Source organism: Humulus lupulus, chromosome 9, assembly GCF_963169125.1.
Source record: "Humulus lupulus chromosome 9, drHumLupu1.1, whole genome shotgun sequence".
Taxonomy (NCBI): domain Eukaryota; kingdom Viridiplantae; phylum Streptophyta; class Magnoliopsida; order Rosales; family Cannabaceae; genus Humulus; species Humulus lupulus.
In genome coordinates, this window is record NC_084801.1 from 12,783,157 (window position 1) to 12,796,183 (window position 13,027).

The 13,027-nt window shown below is 35.2% G+C and overlaps 2 protein-coding genes across 4 annotated transcripts; one reads left to right on the forward strand and one right to left on the reverse strand.

Annotated features, from left to right (window-relative positions):
• Positions 1-4,677: 4,677 nt before the first annotated feature.
• LOC133802516 (pentatricopeptide repeat-containing protein At1g11290, chloroplastic-like) lies at positions 4,678-7,329 on the reverse strand. Its single transcript, XM_062240841.1, has one exon. It carries the CDS (start codon positions 7,171-7,173, stop codon positions 5,005-5,007), a length of 2,169 nt encoding a protein of 722 aa, XP_062096825.1. The 5' UTR covers positions 7,174-7,329; the 3' UTR covers positions 4,678-5,004.
• A 29-nt stretch (positions 7,330-7,358) lies between these two features.
• LOC133802517 (putative ALA-interacting subunit 2) lies at positions 7,359-12,160 on the forward strand. 3 transcript variants are annotated; one of them, XM_062240843.1, is made up of 9 exons: positions 7,359-7,519; positions 8,205-8,345; positions 8,904-8,965; positions 9,047-9,121; positions 9,233-9,349; positions 9,593-9,663; positions 9,968-10,265; positions 10,653-10,948; positions 11,517-11,868. In XM_062240843.1, exons 2-9 carry the CDS (start codon positions 8,264-8,266, stop codon positions 11,536-11,538), a joined length of 1,023 nt encoding a protein of 340 aa, XP_062096827.1. In that variant the 5' UTR covers positions 7,359-7,519; positions 8,205-8,263; the 3' UTR covers positions 11,539-11,868. The 3 variants fall into 3 exon arrangements, with proteins under 3 accessions (XP_062096827.1, XP_062096828.1, XP_062096826.1); XM_062240844.1 differs by having other exon boundaries at positions 11,542-11,868; XM_062240842.1 differs by lacking the exon at positions 11,517-11,868 and adding an exon at positions 11,924-12,160 and having other exon boundaries at positions 7,360-7,519.
• Positions 12,161-13,027: the final 867 nt, after the last annotated feature.

The following is a 13,027-nucleotide window of genomic DNA, read 5'->3' on the forward strand; positions in this document are numbered from 1 at the left end:
TTAGACCCGACTGGTTCGCAACTGGGTCGCACAACCCGTTTTCAAGCTGGCTGGAGGTTGAAGACAACCTTTTCTGATGACGCCCACTCATTGCAGCGAAGAGTGGGGGCGAGTGCGCCACTTCCGAGAAACGTTTTTCGACGATTTTTTTTCCAAATTCATTAGAATTTAATTTCTGATTTTTCTGAGATTTTTAATTAATTTTTAGACGTCAACAAATAATTATTAATGATTAATACAATTTTTGTAGTTATTAAATCATAATAAATATTTTTGTCATATTTTTTGGAAACTTTAAATCATAGAAATTTATTTGGGTATTTGTTCGTTCCTTTGAACATACTCACTCTCCTGATCAACCTTTGTTTTTCCTATACTCTCCACTCAAACTATAGGTTTTAATTTTCTTAAATAAATCCTACATTCTTTGTTGTTCTAAAGTGTCAAACTTGATTATTTGATGACTAAACAATGTGTTTTGGTGTAGCTAGAGAGTTTGCAAATTGAAGCTTGGCACGGCAGAGAACATCAGTGATGTACTTCTTCTAAGATAGGTGCATACCATCCGCAATATGCTCAACCTCTATGCCCAAGAAATAGTGCAACTGTCCAAGATCTTTCAAAGCAAAGCTGGTATGCATGGCATCTATTAGAAATTGTATAGCAGAAGAAGAGGAGCTAGTGACTAAAATACCATCAACATATAAACCAAAATGAGGGTAATGTGTTGACTGGTAACTCTTGTAAATAGTGAATAATCAGACTTAGCTCATGTAAAACCAAAGGATAACAAAGCAGACCTCAAACGTTCAAACCAAGCTCTTGGGGCTTGTCTCAAGCCATAGAGAGCTTTATGCAATTTACAAACATGTTGAGGTAGACAAGGATCTTCAAAACCAGGGGGTTGGATCATGTATACATCTTCATTTAGCACACCATTAAGGAATGCATTGTTGACATCAAGCTACTTCACAATCCAACCATTAGACAAAGCAAGAGTTAGTATAACCCGAATGGTAGTAGGTTTCACCACAGGACTAAAAGTCTCATGAAAATCATAACCATATTCTTGATGAAAACCTTTAGCAACAAGTCTAGCCTTGTGTTTATTGACTGTACCATCCGGATTCTCTTTAAGCTTGAAAACCCACTTACACCCAACTGGTTTTCTGTCTAAAGGAAGAGGAACTAGAGTCCATGTTTTGTTGTTTTGAAGAGTTGTAAGTTCTTCATGCATAACAACAGTCCAAGAGGGGCTAGATAGAGCATCTTTAAGTGTAAGAGGCTCCTTGGATGCTATATATACATTTGGTTTATATACACCGACCTTGTCTCTAGTCATCATCTTATGAGTGTTGGTGGGATTTAAGTTTAATGATGATGAAGGTAAGTCCATGGGTTGGAAAGTTTCAGAAGAGATGCAAGGGACAATTGGACTTGGTGACTGAGTAGTTGGGATAGGAGATGGAGATGTTGGTGGTGATGAGGAAGTAGTGGGTGGTGGACTTTAAAAATACATAGGTAATGATGGGTGGACAGTGATGGAAATGGAAGTAGAGGAAGGGACACTTGGTAATTGATACAGCGGAATTGTAGCTGAAGTGGAAGTAGAAGGGGACTGGACAGAAGAAGTAGAAGGCGTATTGGATTTGGTAGCACAAGGGAAAGAAAATTCATTGAATATCACATCCCATGATATGTATACTCTTCCTGTTAGGGAAAGGCATTTGTAACCCTTGTGTTTTAAACTTCATCCCAAAAATGTGCATTCAACAGACCTATACTCAAGTTTGTGTTTGTTGTATGGCCTAATATTAGGGAAATAAGAACATCCGAATACCTTTAATTGAGAGTAGTTGGGGCCTCTGTTGAAGAGGAGCTTGAGTGGAGTGGAATGACCTATGATAGAGGAAGGTAAACGATTTATGAGGAAAGCTGAAGCTCTTACTGCCTCATCCCAAAACTTCATTGGCAGTGAAGCATGAGCTAAAAGAGTGAGAGAAGTCCCTATCAAATGCCTATGTTTTCTCTCAGCCAACCCATTTTGCTCATGGGTTGTGGGGCATGAAAGTCTATTCTTTATACCATTTTCTAAGAGATAATCACTAAATGCTTGAAACTCACCCCCCCCCCCCCCCCCCCCCCCAAATCACTTTGAAAGGCTTTGATATAAGAGTTAAACTCTTTTTCTACCTGGGTTCTAAAATTGATGAAAGTGGCTAGTCCTTTAGATTTGGATTTCAAGAGGTAAACCTAAGTGTACCTAGAGTAGGAGTCTAGGAAGTGAATATAGTATTTATATCCATTAGAAGATAAAATAGGGGCAGGACCCCACAAATCCGAGTGAATCAATTGAAGGGGTTGGTCATATGTGGTTTCGGATTGGGGAAAAGGAAACTTGTGTATTTTGCCTCACCCATATGAATCTGATCGGAGCCAAGGTATTCTATCTTTTTCACCAAATTTTCCAAGTTTGATGTGCAATGATTGGTTGCTTTAGAATCGAGATACCATGCTGGGTCATTAACCGAGTCAGAAGTGGCAATGTTCACTTGAGGTTTGTCCAGAGAAGTAGCTCCAACACCAAGAAAGTCTGGATTGAACCGTTGATAGCATTTGGAGGAGATGTGACCAGGCCTGCCACATAGTTGACACATTGGTCGATTCGTGTTCTGTAGTGAGATTGAACTGAATCTGTTGCCCAAATTAGCTGGAAAGGGGCTGCTGAACTGGTTACCACAGCCACCAGTGGCATAGGGATTCCAATGGCCCCGTCCATGTGCATTGTTAGGATTACCATGAGGAGACTGGTTAGAAAAAAAACCAGAGATGTTAGGCTTATTGAATGGACCACCAGAGGGAGAGAAAGTAGGACATGATTGGCGACCAAACTTGTGGTGAGCTAGATTGAATGAAGCGGAATCCAAATCAAGATGTTGTTGTTCTAATCGGTGTTCTTGGGAGAGAAGAAGAGATTCAATTTGTTGTATCGTGTATGGATCTGTGCGGGAGTTAACAGAAACTATGAATGTGTTGTAATCAGGTGGAAGGACCTTGAAGATAGCACCAATATGATCTTTGACAGAAACGGTGTGACCGACTGAAGCAAGACGATCCACAAGAGACTTGATCTTCAGAAGATAGGCATCAAGAGTGAGAGATCCTTTCTTCACATTTTGTAGCTGAGTCGTGAATTGATCTATCTTGGTCGTTGTTTGAGTGGAGAAGTAGGTCTCAAGAACATTCCAAACTTGAGCACAAGTTTTAGATCCAACCACTCGAGTAAGCATCGTTTCCGTCATGGAGAACAACAGCCAAGAATAAAGAAGATTGTCTTGTTTATCCCACTGGAGATTAGCAAGATTGATGTTCTTTGCGATCTGATCGGCTTCAGTCAAGAACTTTTTCTGGAGGATTTGAATCAGTGGAGAAGTAAGGAAGCAGATCATGACCTTTAATGGCGGATAGTACTTGGGGACGCCAGAGCAGAAAGTTGTTCTGGTCCAATTTTACAGAAATTTTGTGGGTAAACACAACAGGAGCAATGATCGTGAAATCAATAGCTGTTGATGGAGTCGCCATGGACAGAGAAGAAGGTAACGAAGATGAACAATCACAGAGAAGAACGAAAGAGTGAAAAACGAGAATCCCTCAGTGGAAATATTCTGATACCATGTAAGGAAAGTCAGAGAAATGTAGAAGAAGAAGAGAAAGAGATTCTCATTACTAAAACAAAATGACAATGGTAGAGTATAAAAACAATAGCTAAGCTAGGGAAGATAAAACAAACTAACAGAATTAGTTACAGTAAAACAGAAAACTAACAATATTTAACTAACTCTAAGCCTAGCTATGTACAATCGCTAACAACAACTACCTTAAACACTCCCACAACCTTAAGGATTTAGCTAAATCAAGAAACATATAATTTCATTGTCCTTTCTATATGTCCCACTATAAATACTATAGTGTAAATCGTAAAGAGAGATAGATTTTTCCTACTCCTCAATAGTATTTACTCACTGTAATCCATCATCAACAACCTCAAGAAGCTCAAACTACTATAATCCTCTTGTCATTTTACATTTATTTATGGCATTTATTCCCCTAGAAATTGATGCACAAACGATTCCTGACTATTATTTTATTAGTTAACTAAAAATGGAGTCAAAAATTTGAATAAGTTTGCTCAAATACAAAATAACAAATGCATAATGTAATTTTGTTTATCTTTAGTATTTTCTCATCCAATTAAAAAAAATTACAAAAAAAAATCAAGTACTATCACTAGTTTTCTTTCTCATATATTTTTAATTACTTTTTAAATATTAATAAAATTTCAACCAATGTAAAATAAATTTTGCCCAAATCTTATTAATTTAAATTGTTTTAGTCTAGCTTGGGAAATAATAAATGTTTATTTAAATGACAAATAATATTTATTTAGGTACATAGCATAGAGGTCCTCAACCTTTTTCATGTGTATCATTTACGTTCTTAACTTTATCTAAATGTATCATCCAGGTCTTTATTCATGTGCATGAAATGTGGCATTTAACAGTTTTCTGATCGAAAAGATGCTTTAGGGACTAACATGTTACGAATTTATGAATTTGAGGATCTAAATGCTACAAAAAACTAATTTGGGGACTTAAGTGATATATCAATGAAATTAGGTACTCCAAATGCTAGGTCCCCATAAAAATGGGATTATACTACTACTTTAGTGCCCTCTTAATTGTTTAATTAAATGTTTACATCCCTATAATTTAGTGATATATCTGTTGCACTTGTAACTAGCCAAAACTAGCTCTGAACTCATCACAGTGTAAGTGAAGAAGAGTACCAGAAGTACCCGTTAACCATATCTAAGAATGTCCCCTGAAATGAAGTTCCTAGTCTTATTTGGGAAACAAAGGAAGCCTGATTTAAGGGTTTTCTTTTGATTTGGGCTCTTCTTGTTAAAGATTGGAGAAACTTTCCTGCAGCAAACAACATCAGCATTCAGAGCCTATTCTCTGAATTGTTGTCTTTGGCATCCTTGAATTCCAGCTCCAAGTTTCTTAATATAGTATATATGTCTTCTGATCTTGGATGAGATCGATCAGCCACCCGGAACTCATGCACTTTTCCATTGATCTCTAGCCAGCTACAGCCCGGGGTTTTCTTCAATCCTTTATCTCTAAGAACACTTCTCATTTTAGCAACACCATCCCATTTTCCTGCGGCAGCATATATGTTGGAGAGTAATATGTAGTTTCCAGCATTCTTTGGCTCCATGGTTATAAGCTTCTCAGCAGCAAACTCAGCAAGATCAGTCTCAGAATGCTTCATCTTGCAGGCACTCAACAGAGGTCCCCAAACCCGAGCATCTGGTTCGAAGGGCATTGATTTCACAAGTTCTTTGGCTTCATTTATATGCCCAGCTCGTCCTAAAAGATCCACCATGCAAGCATAATGCTCCTGATTCGGTTGGCAACCATATGATTCCATCATCTCTTTGAAAGTATTTTTTCCTTCTTTAACAAGACCTGAATTTACGCAGGCTGTTAGTAATCCTAAGAAGGTAACCTGATCAGGTTTCATATTTGATTGCTTCATATTTTGGTACAACTCAAAGCATTGTTGCCAGTCTCCATGCTTAGAATACGCACTGATCATAGAGTTCCATGTGATCACATCCTTATTATTGATTTTCTCTTCATCAAAAACCTTCTGAGCCATCTCTATGCACCCACATTTTGCATAGCTGACAAGAAGAGCCGTATTAAGAGAAGAAAGCGAACTAAGGCCAGATTTCATCGAGTACCCGTGAAAGTACTTTACATTCTCTAGAGCCCCGATATTCACACAAGCTGGCAAGATGTTAATGATTGTAATGAAGTCAGCTTTAAATCCATTAAGTTTCATGTTGGAGAAGAGAGAAAGAGCATCAAGAGATTGATCATGAGTAACACATCCTTTAATCATTGTACTCCATGAAACCAAAGTCTTGTTTTCCAATAACTCAAAAATCTTTCTTGCTGAATTTAACTTGTCACATTCGCAATACATGTCAATAAGAGAATTATGAACTGGTACTTGGTAGTCTAAACCATTTCTGATCACATGGGCATGCATTTGTTTGCCCCACTCAATCGATTTCAATCGAGTAATTGAAGAAATTACAGGTAGTGCAGTAAATAAATCAGCTCTAATTCCAGATCTTCCCATGCCTCTTAGCAATTTAATGGCTTCTTTTGGGCAACTATTTCGAGAGTTTGCTGATATCAATATATTCCAAACTACACAATCTTTCTCAGGCATTTTCTCGAACAGCAGTTTGGCATCTTTCAAAGCACCCAATTTGGCATACATAGACAATAATGCAGTATTAACAGACAAATCTATTCCCAAGTTGCTCACTAAAACCAAACAATGAACACTCTTTCCCACCCTTACCGACTTCAAATCAACACTTGATCTCAACAAGTTAATCAAAGTAACTGAACTGGGTTCTATCTTTTCCATTCTCATTCTCTTATAATGATGAAAACTTTCCTCGCCATTACCACTTTGAGAAGCCTCAGAGATATGAAAATTCCAAAAATCCAATCTAGAAACAGAGTTTCCATCAACCAATTCTGTTTTATTCAACAAATCGCCACTTTGTCCATAAAGTTCTTCCAAACCAGAAACCACCAAACCAAATGAATCAAAGCCCAATTTCACAACATGCCCATGAATCATTTTCCAATTCCAACCAACTCCAAAGCCATTACAAGACCTCAAAACAAAAGGGTAAGTTTCTTCATCAAGGTACATAGATTCCCTAACCATTTCTTGGTAAAACAAAATGGTTTTATCAAAATCACCAAACTTGGCCAAATTTCTCAACATCGCATTGTAAAAAACTGAACTTGGGTCGGTAATAGAATTAAAGACTAGATGTGAGAGATTAAGAAGGCCCAGTTCGGCGTAGCAGTCAATGAGTTTTGAAGACAACGTTGAGTTCTGTTGTAGGCCATGAAGAATGAATCGGGCGTGGATTTGTTTGAGCTGTTGGGGTTTAGTACAGAGGTTCAAGAGGGAAGAAAAGGTGCTAAAGAATCTTGTTTGGTTCCAGGGAAAGCACGGGATTTTGAGAATGAAAATGTCGGAAATGAGACATCTTGACCGTTGAGAGCTCAGCATAGTAGTCCGAAGCAAAAGAACCCAGCCAACATTTTTGAGCTCTTTTTCAGTTTCACTCTCTCCCAAGTTTTGGTTTCGGTATATATAGGAGGACTTATATGTAATTTTACATCACCAAAACCATCGGACAAGTCTTTTATTGGGCTATTCATTATAATATATAATATTATCTGTATAGATGTGTGATCATCATATACAGTTCCTCTTATTGAAAGCTAAGAATATTGGAGTTTTAGCTGAACCCAGAATCTATCTTTGCCTTCGTGGGGCTACCATTATCGAAAGAGCTAAATCAACAACTCATATCTCCAGATCTCTCATTTTCTTAGCTCTTCACGTTTCACAGGTAAGTAATTTTACGTCCCATTTTCGAAATTTATCAATTTCCCAGTTTTTCTATCGATTTCAGTTTAGTTTAGTTATTTTTTATCCATGTTCATATACATGCCATTGTTTTAGCTGGCAAAGAAACTATCCTGGGGTTTCTTTAGTTGGGAGAAAAAGAATTCTGGGGAAATAGCAGAAACCCATATATATTTGTGGGTCTTTTAATTTCCTTCATTATCTAAAAACCATGAAAATAAAACGCTTTAACTATCTGGGTTTTGCGTGAAATTCAGTTTAGGTTCTTTTTTTGAGGGGTTTATTTGATTAAAACTTAATGAGATTAATAATAAACTCGATTTTACGTCCAATATATGTTTGCATGTATATATTTGTGTATATATTGAACTCCAGGCCGAACCTCCTGAAATTCCATATGAATATCTATTTTTCTTAGGGAAAAAAATTGGTTGCTAAGTATATAGAGCTATTTTTTCCCCCTCAAACAAAAAATGGGGGGCTATTTTTAGATGAACAGTTCACTGCACTTAGCTTGGTTATAGGGAAGGTTGTGACTGATAATTTCTGAGCAATGGGAGTTCGAGTCTCATTTGCAATCCTGTTATTTGATTGAATCTGGAACTGAATTTAAACATAAAAATAAAGAAAGGATACTTCTGATGAAGGGTGTATCATTTGGACTTTAGGCTAAATAAGAAGATTAATGCATTTGTGGAGTTGAATTGGTGAAGTCTAGATAGAATAGATGGATGTGGATGAAGGGATTACCTCAACCTCTTTTTCGATAGATGCTCGATCAACTCCACCTCTGTCAAGACGACGTGAAGGTAACTTCCTTTGGCATTGACTATGTAGTTTGTTTGTTTTTCACATTTGATTATTATCAATTCGGGTTAATTTAACTCAGATTATTTGCAACAAATTTTGATTTCTAAATAATAAATTTGTTTGAGGAATAATTGGACTTAAGTCCCTTAATATTGAGCCAGTGTAGAAAAGGAAGAGGAGTTACTAGATATGAAAGGAAACCAATTAGCATTTTGCAAAATATAAATCTTTTATGAATTTTGTGCGAACTATCATGCTCCAAAATTTATAAGGTATGAAAATGTTGATACATTGCTAGTACTTGTTTTAAAGATGAAATTAGAATTTGTCATTCTAGATCATGAACTGTTGTAACTTGTGATTGTGAATCATATTTTACTTTGGTTTAGCTTTCTCAAGACACAGTGTTGGTGGGGGTTTTTTGGGAGCTTTGACTGTTGCTGCCATGAAATCTTTTTTTCTTTTTTTTTTTGGGCGGGGGGGTGGTGGGGAGTCAGAACTATTTTTCGTAATTTAGTGAACTTAATTAGATTTTGGTTACTTATATGGTTTTGCAGCTATTTATCAGTTTACACAGCAGAGTCTTCCAGCTTGTAAACCTGTCCTCACCCCAGCATGGGTGAGTAATTCGATACTACATGTTTATGTTGTTATACTGTACATTGTTTTACAGTTTCTTACATTATTTGATTATCTGCAGGTTATTGCTACATTTTTTGTGATCAGTGTTGTTTTTATTCCTACCGGATTCATTACTCTTCGAGCCTCTCGTAGTGTAAGTCTCATTTTCAACATCTTAAAATGTATTAGGCAACTGTTTGTTTGTTTGTTGACCTTTAAGATCTCCCATATTTATGTGAACTATTATTTCCCTATTGAACCATAGGTTGTTGAAATTGTGGACCGATATGATGCTGATTGTGTGCCTGAGGAATTTAAAATTAACAAGGTGGCCTATATAAAAGATAACTCAATACCGAAGAACTGTACTCGACTTATAAAGGTGGTGTTCTTTACCCTGTATCAGAATTTCAACCGTGATGATTTTTAGGACCTTTTAATTCAATCTCTCTTTTTATCTATGAGAAGAGGTCACAAAATCTTATGTTCTGATTCCTTATATAATCATTGTCATGTGGATAAAATTGTCCAATAATATAAGTACTATAATTTGGGTTGAGTTATTAAAGTTGTCTACATAGTCTTATTGATAACTTGTCTTTTTTTTTTATTTTTTCTTTTTTAGATTAACAAGCATATGAAAGCTCCAATCTATATTTACTACCAACTTGATAACTACTATCAAAACCACCGACGGTATGCATCTTCCATCTCTCTTTTTTTTTCTCTCTCTCTATTTTTTTTTTAACTTGGATACAATCCGGTCTGAACTCTTTGTTGTATTTTCGTTGAACCCTTGTCTTCCATCACCTGCGACTGTTTTAATCTAAATGTCATGAAAATTTCTCTTGAATCAAATGGTTACCTCTAACATTTTACATTTCAGTTTAAGCTGCCTTTAACAGTTGTTGTTTTTAAGTTTAATGTTATCATCTTTCTCCATTGCGGTTTCTCAGATTTTCTTTTCTTTTCCTTTATATTTATCTTTATTTCTATGTAGGTATGTCAAAAGTAGAAGTGATCGGCAACTCTTACAAGGACTCGGGTACAATGACACAAGTTCCTGTCAGCCTGAAGAGTTCAATAATGGCCTTCCAGTTGTTCCTTGTGGTCTAATAGCTTGGAGTTTGTTCAATGATACATATACATTTGTTCGTGGAGGATCAAAAGTAAAGGTTAACAGGAATAACATTGCATGGAAGAGTGACAGAGATCACAAATTTGGGAAGCATGTATACCCCTACAATTTTCAGAATGGGACCTTGATTGGTGGTGGAAGTTTAAAGCCAACTGTCCCTGTAAGTATTAGTAGTATTGTGTTATATTCTTCCATCTTTCTCTCCCCATCCTATCTCTCTTGCCATAGCCTTAAATATGAGTTGAAAAAAATCTTGACTCTCTTGTCGTCTTCGGTTATTGTTCCTCTAGATATTAGATAGAAGCACATTAGCTTTTTGATGGATCCCTTTGATTTGTTGTTTCATGAAAGTATGATGATTTAGTTGGGTCTGATAGATCCGTATGACTGGACATAGTAGTATTGAGCATACTACTGTGTTTAGTCCTCGATTTTACTCTACTTTTCTTTCATTTCCTTATGGTAAAACTGATATCTAACAATTTCTTTTTGGCTTTCTAATTTTCTTCTTAATTGCTTCTGGGTGCAATCCATTATTATCAATCAGCTAAGTGATCAAGAAGATCTTATAGTATGGATGCGTACTGCTGCGCTCCCCAGCTTCAGAAAGTTGTATGGTAAAATTGAAATGGATTTGGAAGCAGATGATGTTGTGACAGTGACACTAATGAATAATTACAACACATACAGTTTTGGGGGTAAAAAAAAGCTCGTCCTTTCGACATCAAACTGGTTAGGAGGAAGAAATGATTTCCTCGGAGCATCGTACATTTTCGTTGGTTCATCTTGCATATTCATTGCTCTTATCTTCCTGTTGCTACACATGAAAAGTTCAACTTCAAGGTAAATTTCATTATCATGCATGATCTTGTCATTTGTCATTTCACACATATGAGCTCATAAAAATTGGCAGTCTATTACAAATTAAGCAAATAATCTAAGCTGGATGATCTATAAATTAGTCATATGGGTCCTATCCAGCTGTTATTTCTTTTCTTTTTTCATATGATATGGGACCAATGACATGTCTTCAAATACACCCATTCTTTAGATGTTAAGAGTAAACAACTCTTAAATTTGACTGCCTTTCCATTTTCACCTTCCTATACTAGATAAGAATGAATCACATGATTTATGTTGGCACAAATAGTCCCTGGAGTATCTATGGTCTAGGATTTGATCCCTAATTTTGTAACGTTTGCAATTAAGCCCTTAACCTTCTTGTTTCCTTGCAATTTGCAAACAAAAAACACTCTGGGATCATTTGGTATTAGTGATTTTCTTTCTTAGCCTATAAAAATTTCCCCAAATATGCATTCTAAGAACCCTTGAAATAGCATCTGATACATTTTTGTTCCCTTCAATCCTATTGATTAGTTTAGTTTCCCTAAAATATCATTCTAAATGCTAGGTCTTTTACATGGGAAATTTAACAGTTGCATGGAAACAAGAAATTAAGGGCGTTATTGGCAAGATCGAAAATTCAAGGACCAAATTGTCACTTGAATACACCAGCGACCATTGGTGGCCGGCCGGTTTCAAAAACTCGAATCCCTCCTTGTATGGAGACGGGATAGAATCCATCAAACTTTGTCTATTGAGAAATGAAAAACTATAACCATTGTTAATTAGGTATTCAGGGATTCAAACATCCAATTTTGGTAGCAAACCACACAATGACAATTTGAGCTACCTATTGGATAGATATCTCATTCTGTGTATAAGTTTATTTAAACATTTATCAAAATTTCCTACTTAAAATAGACTTTATTTATGGGACTCTAAACTAAAAAAGTTTATTGTTTCATGAATTTGCAGGACTTACGGAGAAACACCTTGCCTAACTTGGAACAAGAAAAGTATTTTGAGTTGACAAGAAACAGTTTTATTTCCCAAAAAAATTCTAACTTAAAAAGAGGTTTCATTTTTATATGACAGATTCTTGTGAAATTTTCCGACACAATTCTAGAAAAAGAAAAATACTAGTGATGAATGTGAATGTGAAATTTCATTGTACCACCAAATATTAATAGTGTTTTTATGTTACCTTCACTACACCTGGGTTTGTATCTAAACTATTTAAGTGTGGATACACTCTAGATTTGAAGTAATCTGCACACTTTCCATATTAAATAAAAATAGAAAAAAAAAAAATATATATATATATATATATATACTCGTTTAAAAATAAATAAATTACTTAAAACGACCAAGTCCAGTCCATAGTTTTATTTACTGATTATTAAAAGCAACACAAGATTTTTGAGACATGGTATGGTACTAGGTGTGACACACATGGGTTTTGTTTCTTTTAAGGACGCTTTTAAATAAAGATACAAACTTTCTGGTAAATGGTCCAAGACGAGTAAACTTGGGCTCTACAAAATCTTTTAATATTATTTTTCTAGAGTAACACGTTAAAAAAATGAGAAGAAAAGGAGTCTTTTAATGTTGATATTATTGGTTCTTTAAATTATTTGGTTTTACCAAAAATTTAGAATTTTAATTTTTAAATTTTAATTTCTTAGAATAAATTGGAACAAAATTATAGAAATAAATATTTTTTAACATTGGCGACCCAATGCCTACAAAGGAAATATTATTGTTTCTTAAATTATTTGATTTTCTAAAATTTAAGTATTTTAAGTTTGAAGAATAAATTGGGAAAAAATTGTTCTCAACACAATTGGGATGATAAAAAGAGATCTATTTTAATATTGGTGAACCCAATCCATACAAGGGGGCAGCTCCTCCTTGCCTTTTAATTTCTAAAAATTTCTATAAATTCTTATAAAAATGATATTATTAAAATATTTTTATTCAGTAATTATATGTAAAAAAAATTGTAATATTATATTTATTTATATATTTTTATTTAGTAATTATATGTAAAAAAATGTAATATTATATTTATTTATATAT

Excerpts from the sequence above, each read along its gene's own strand:
- LOC133802516 (XM_062240841.1), bottom strand. The coding sequence starts at position 7,173 with ATGCTGAGCTCTCAACGGTCAAGATGTCTCATTTCCGACATTTTCATT.
- LOC133802517 (XM_062240842.1), top strand. The coding sequence starts at position 8,264 with ATGGATGTGGATGAAGGGATTACCTCAACCTCTTTTTCGATAGATGCT. Across the intron at positions 10,266-10,652 it reads GTTTAAAGCCAACTGTCCCT|CTAAGTGATCAAGAAGATCT; the intron begins GTAAGTATTAGT and ends ATTATCAATCAG. Across the intron at positions 10,949-11,923 it reads ATGAAAAGTTCAACTTCAAG|GACTTACGGAGAAACACCTT; the intron begins GTAAATTTCATT and ends ATGAATTTGCAG.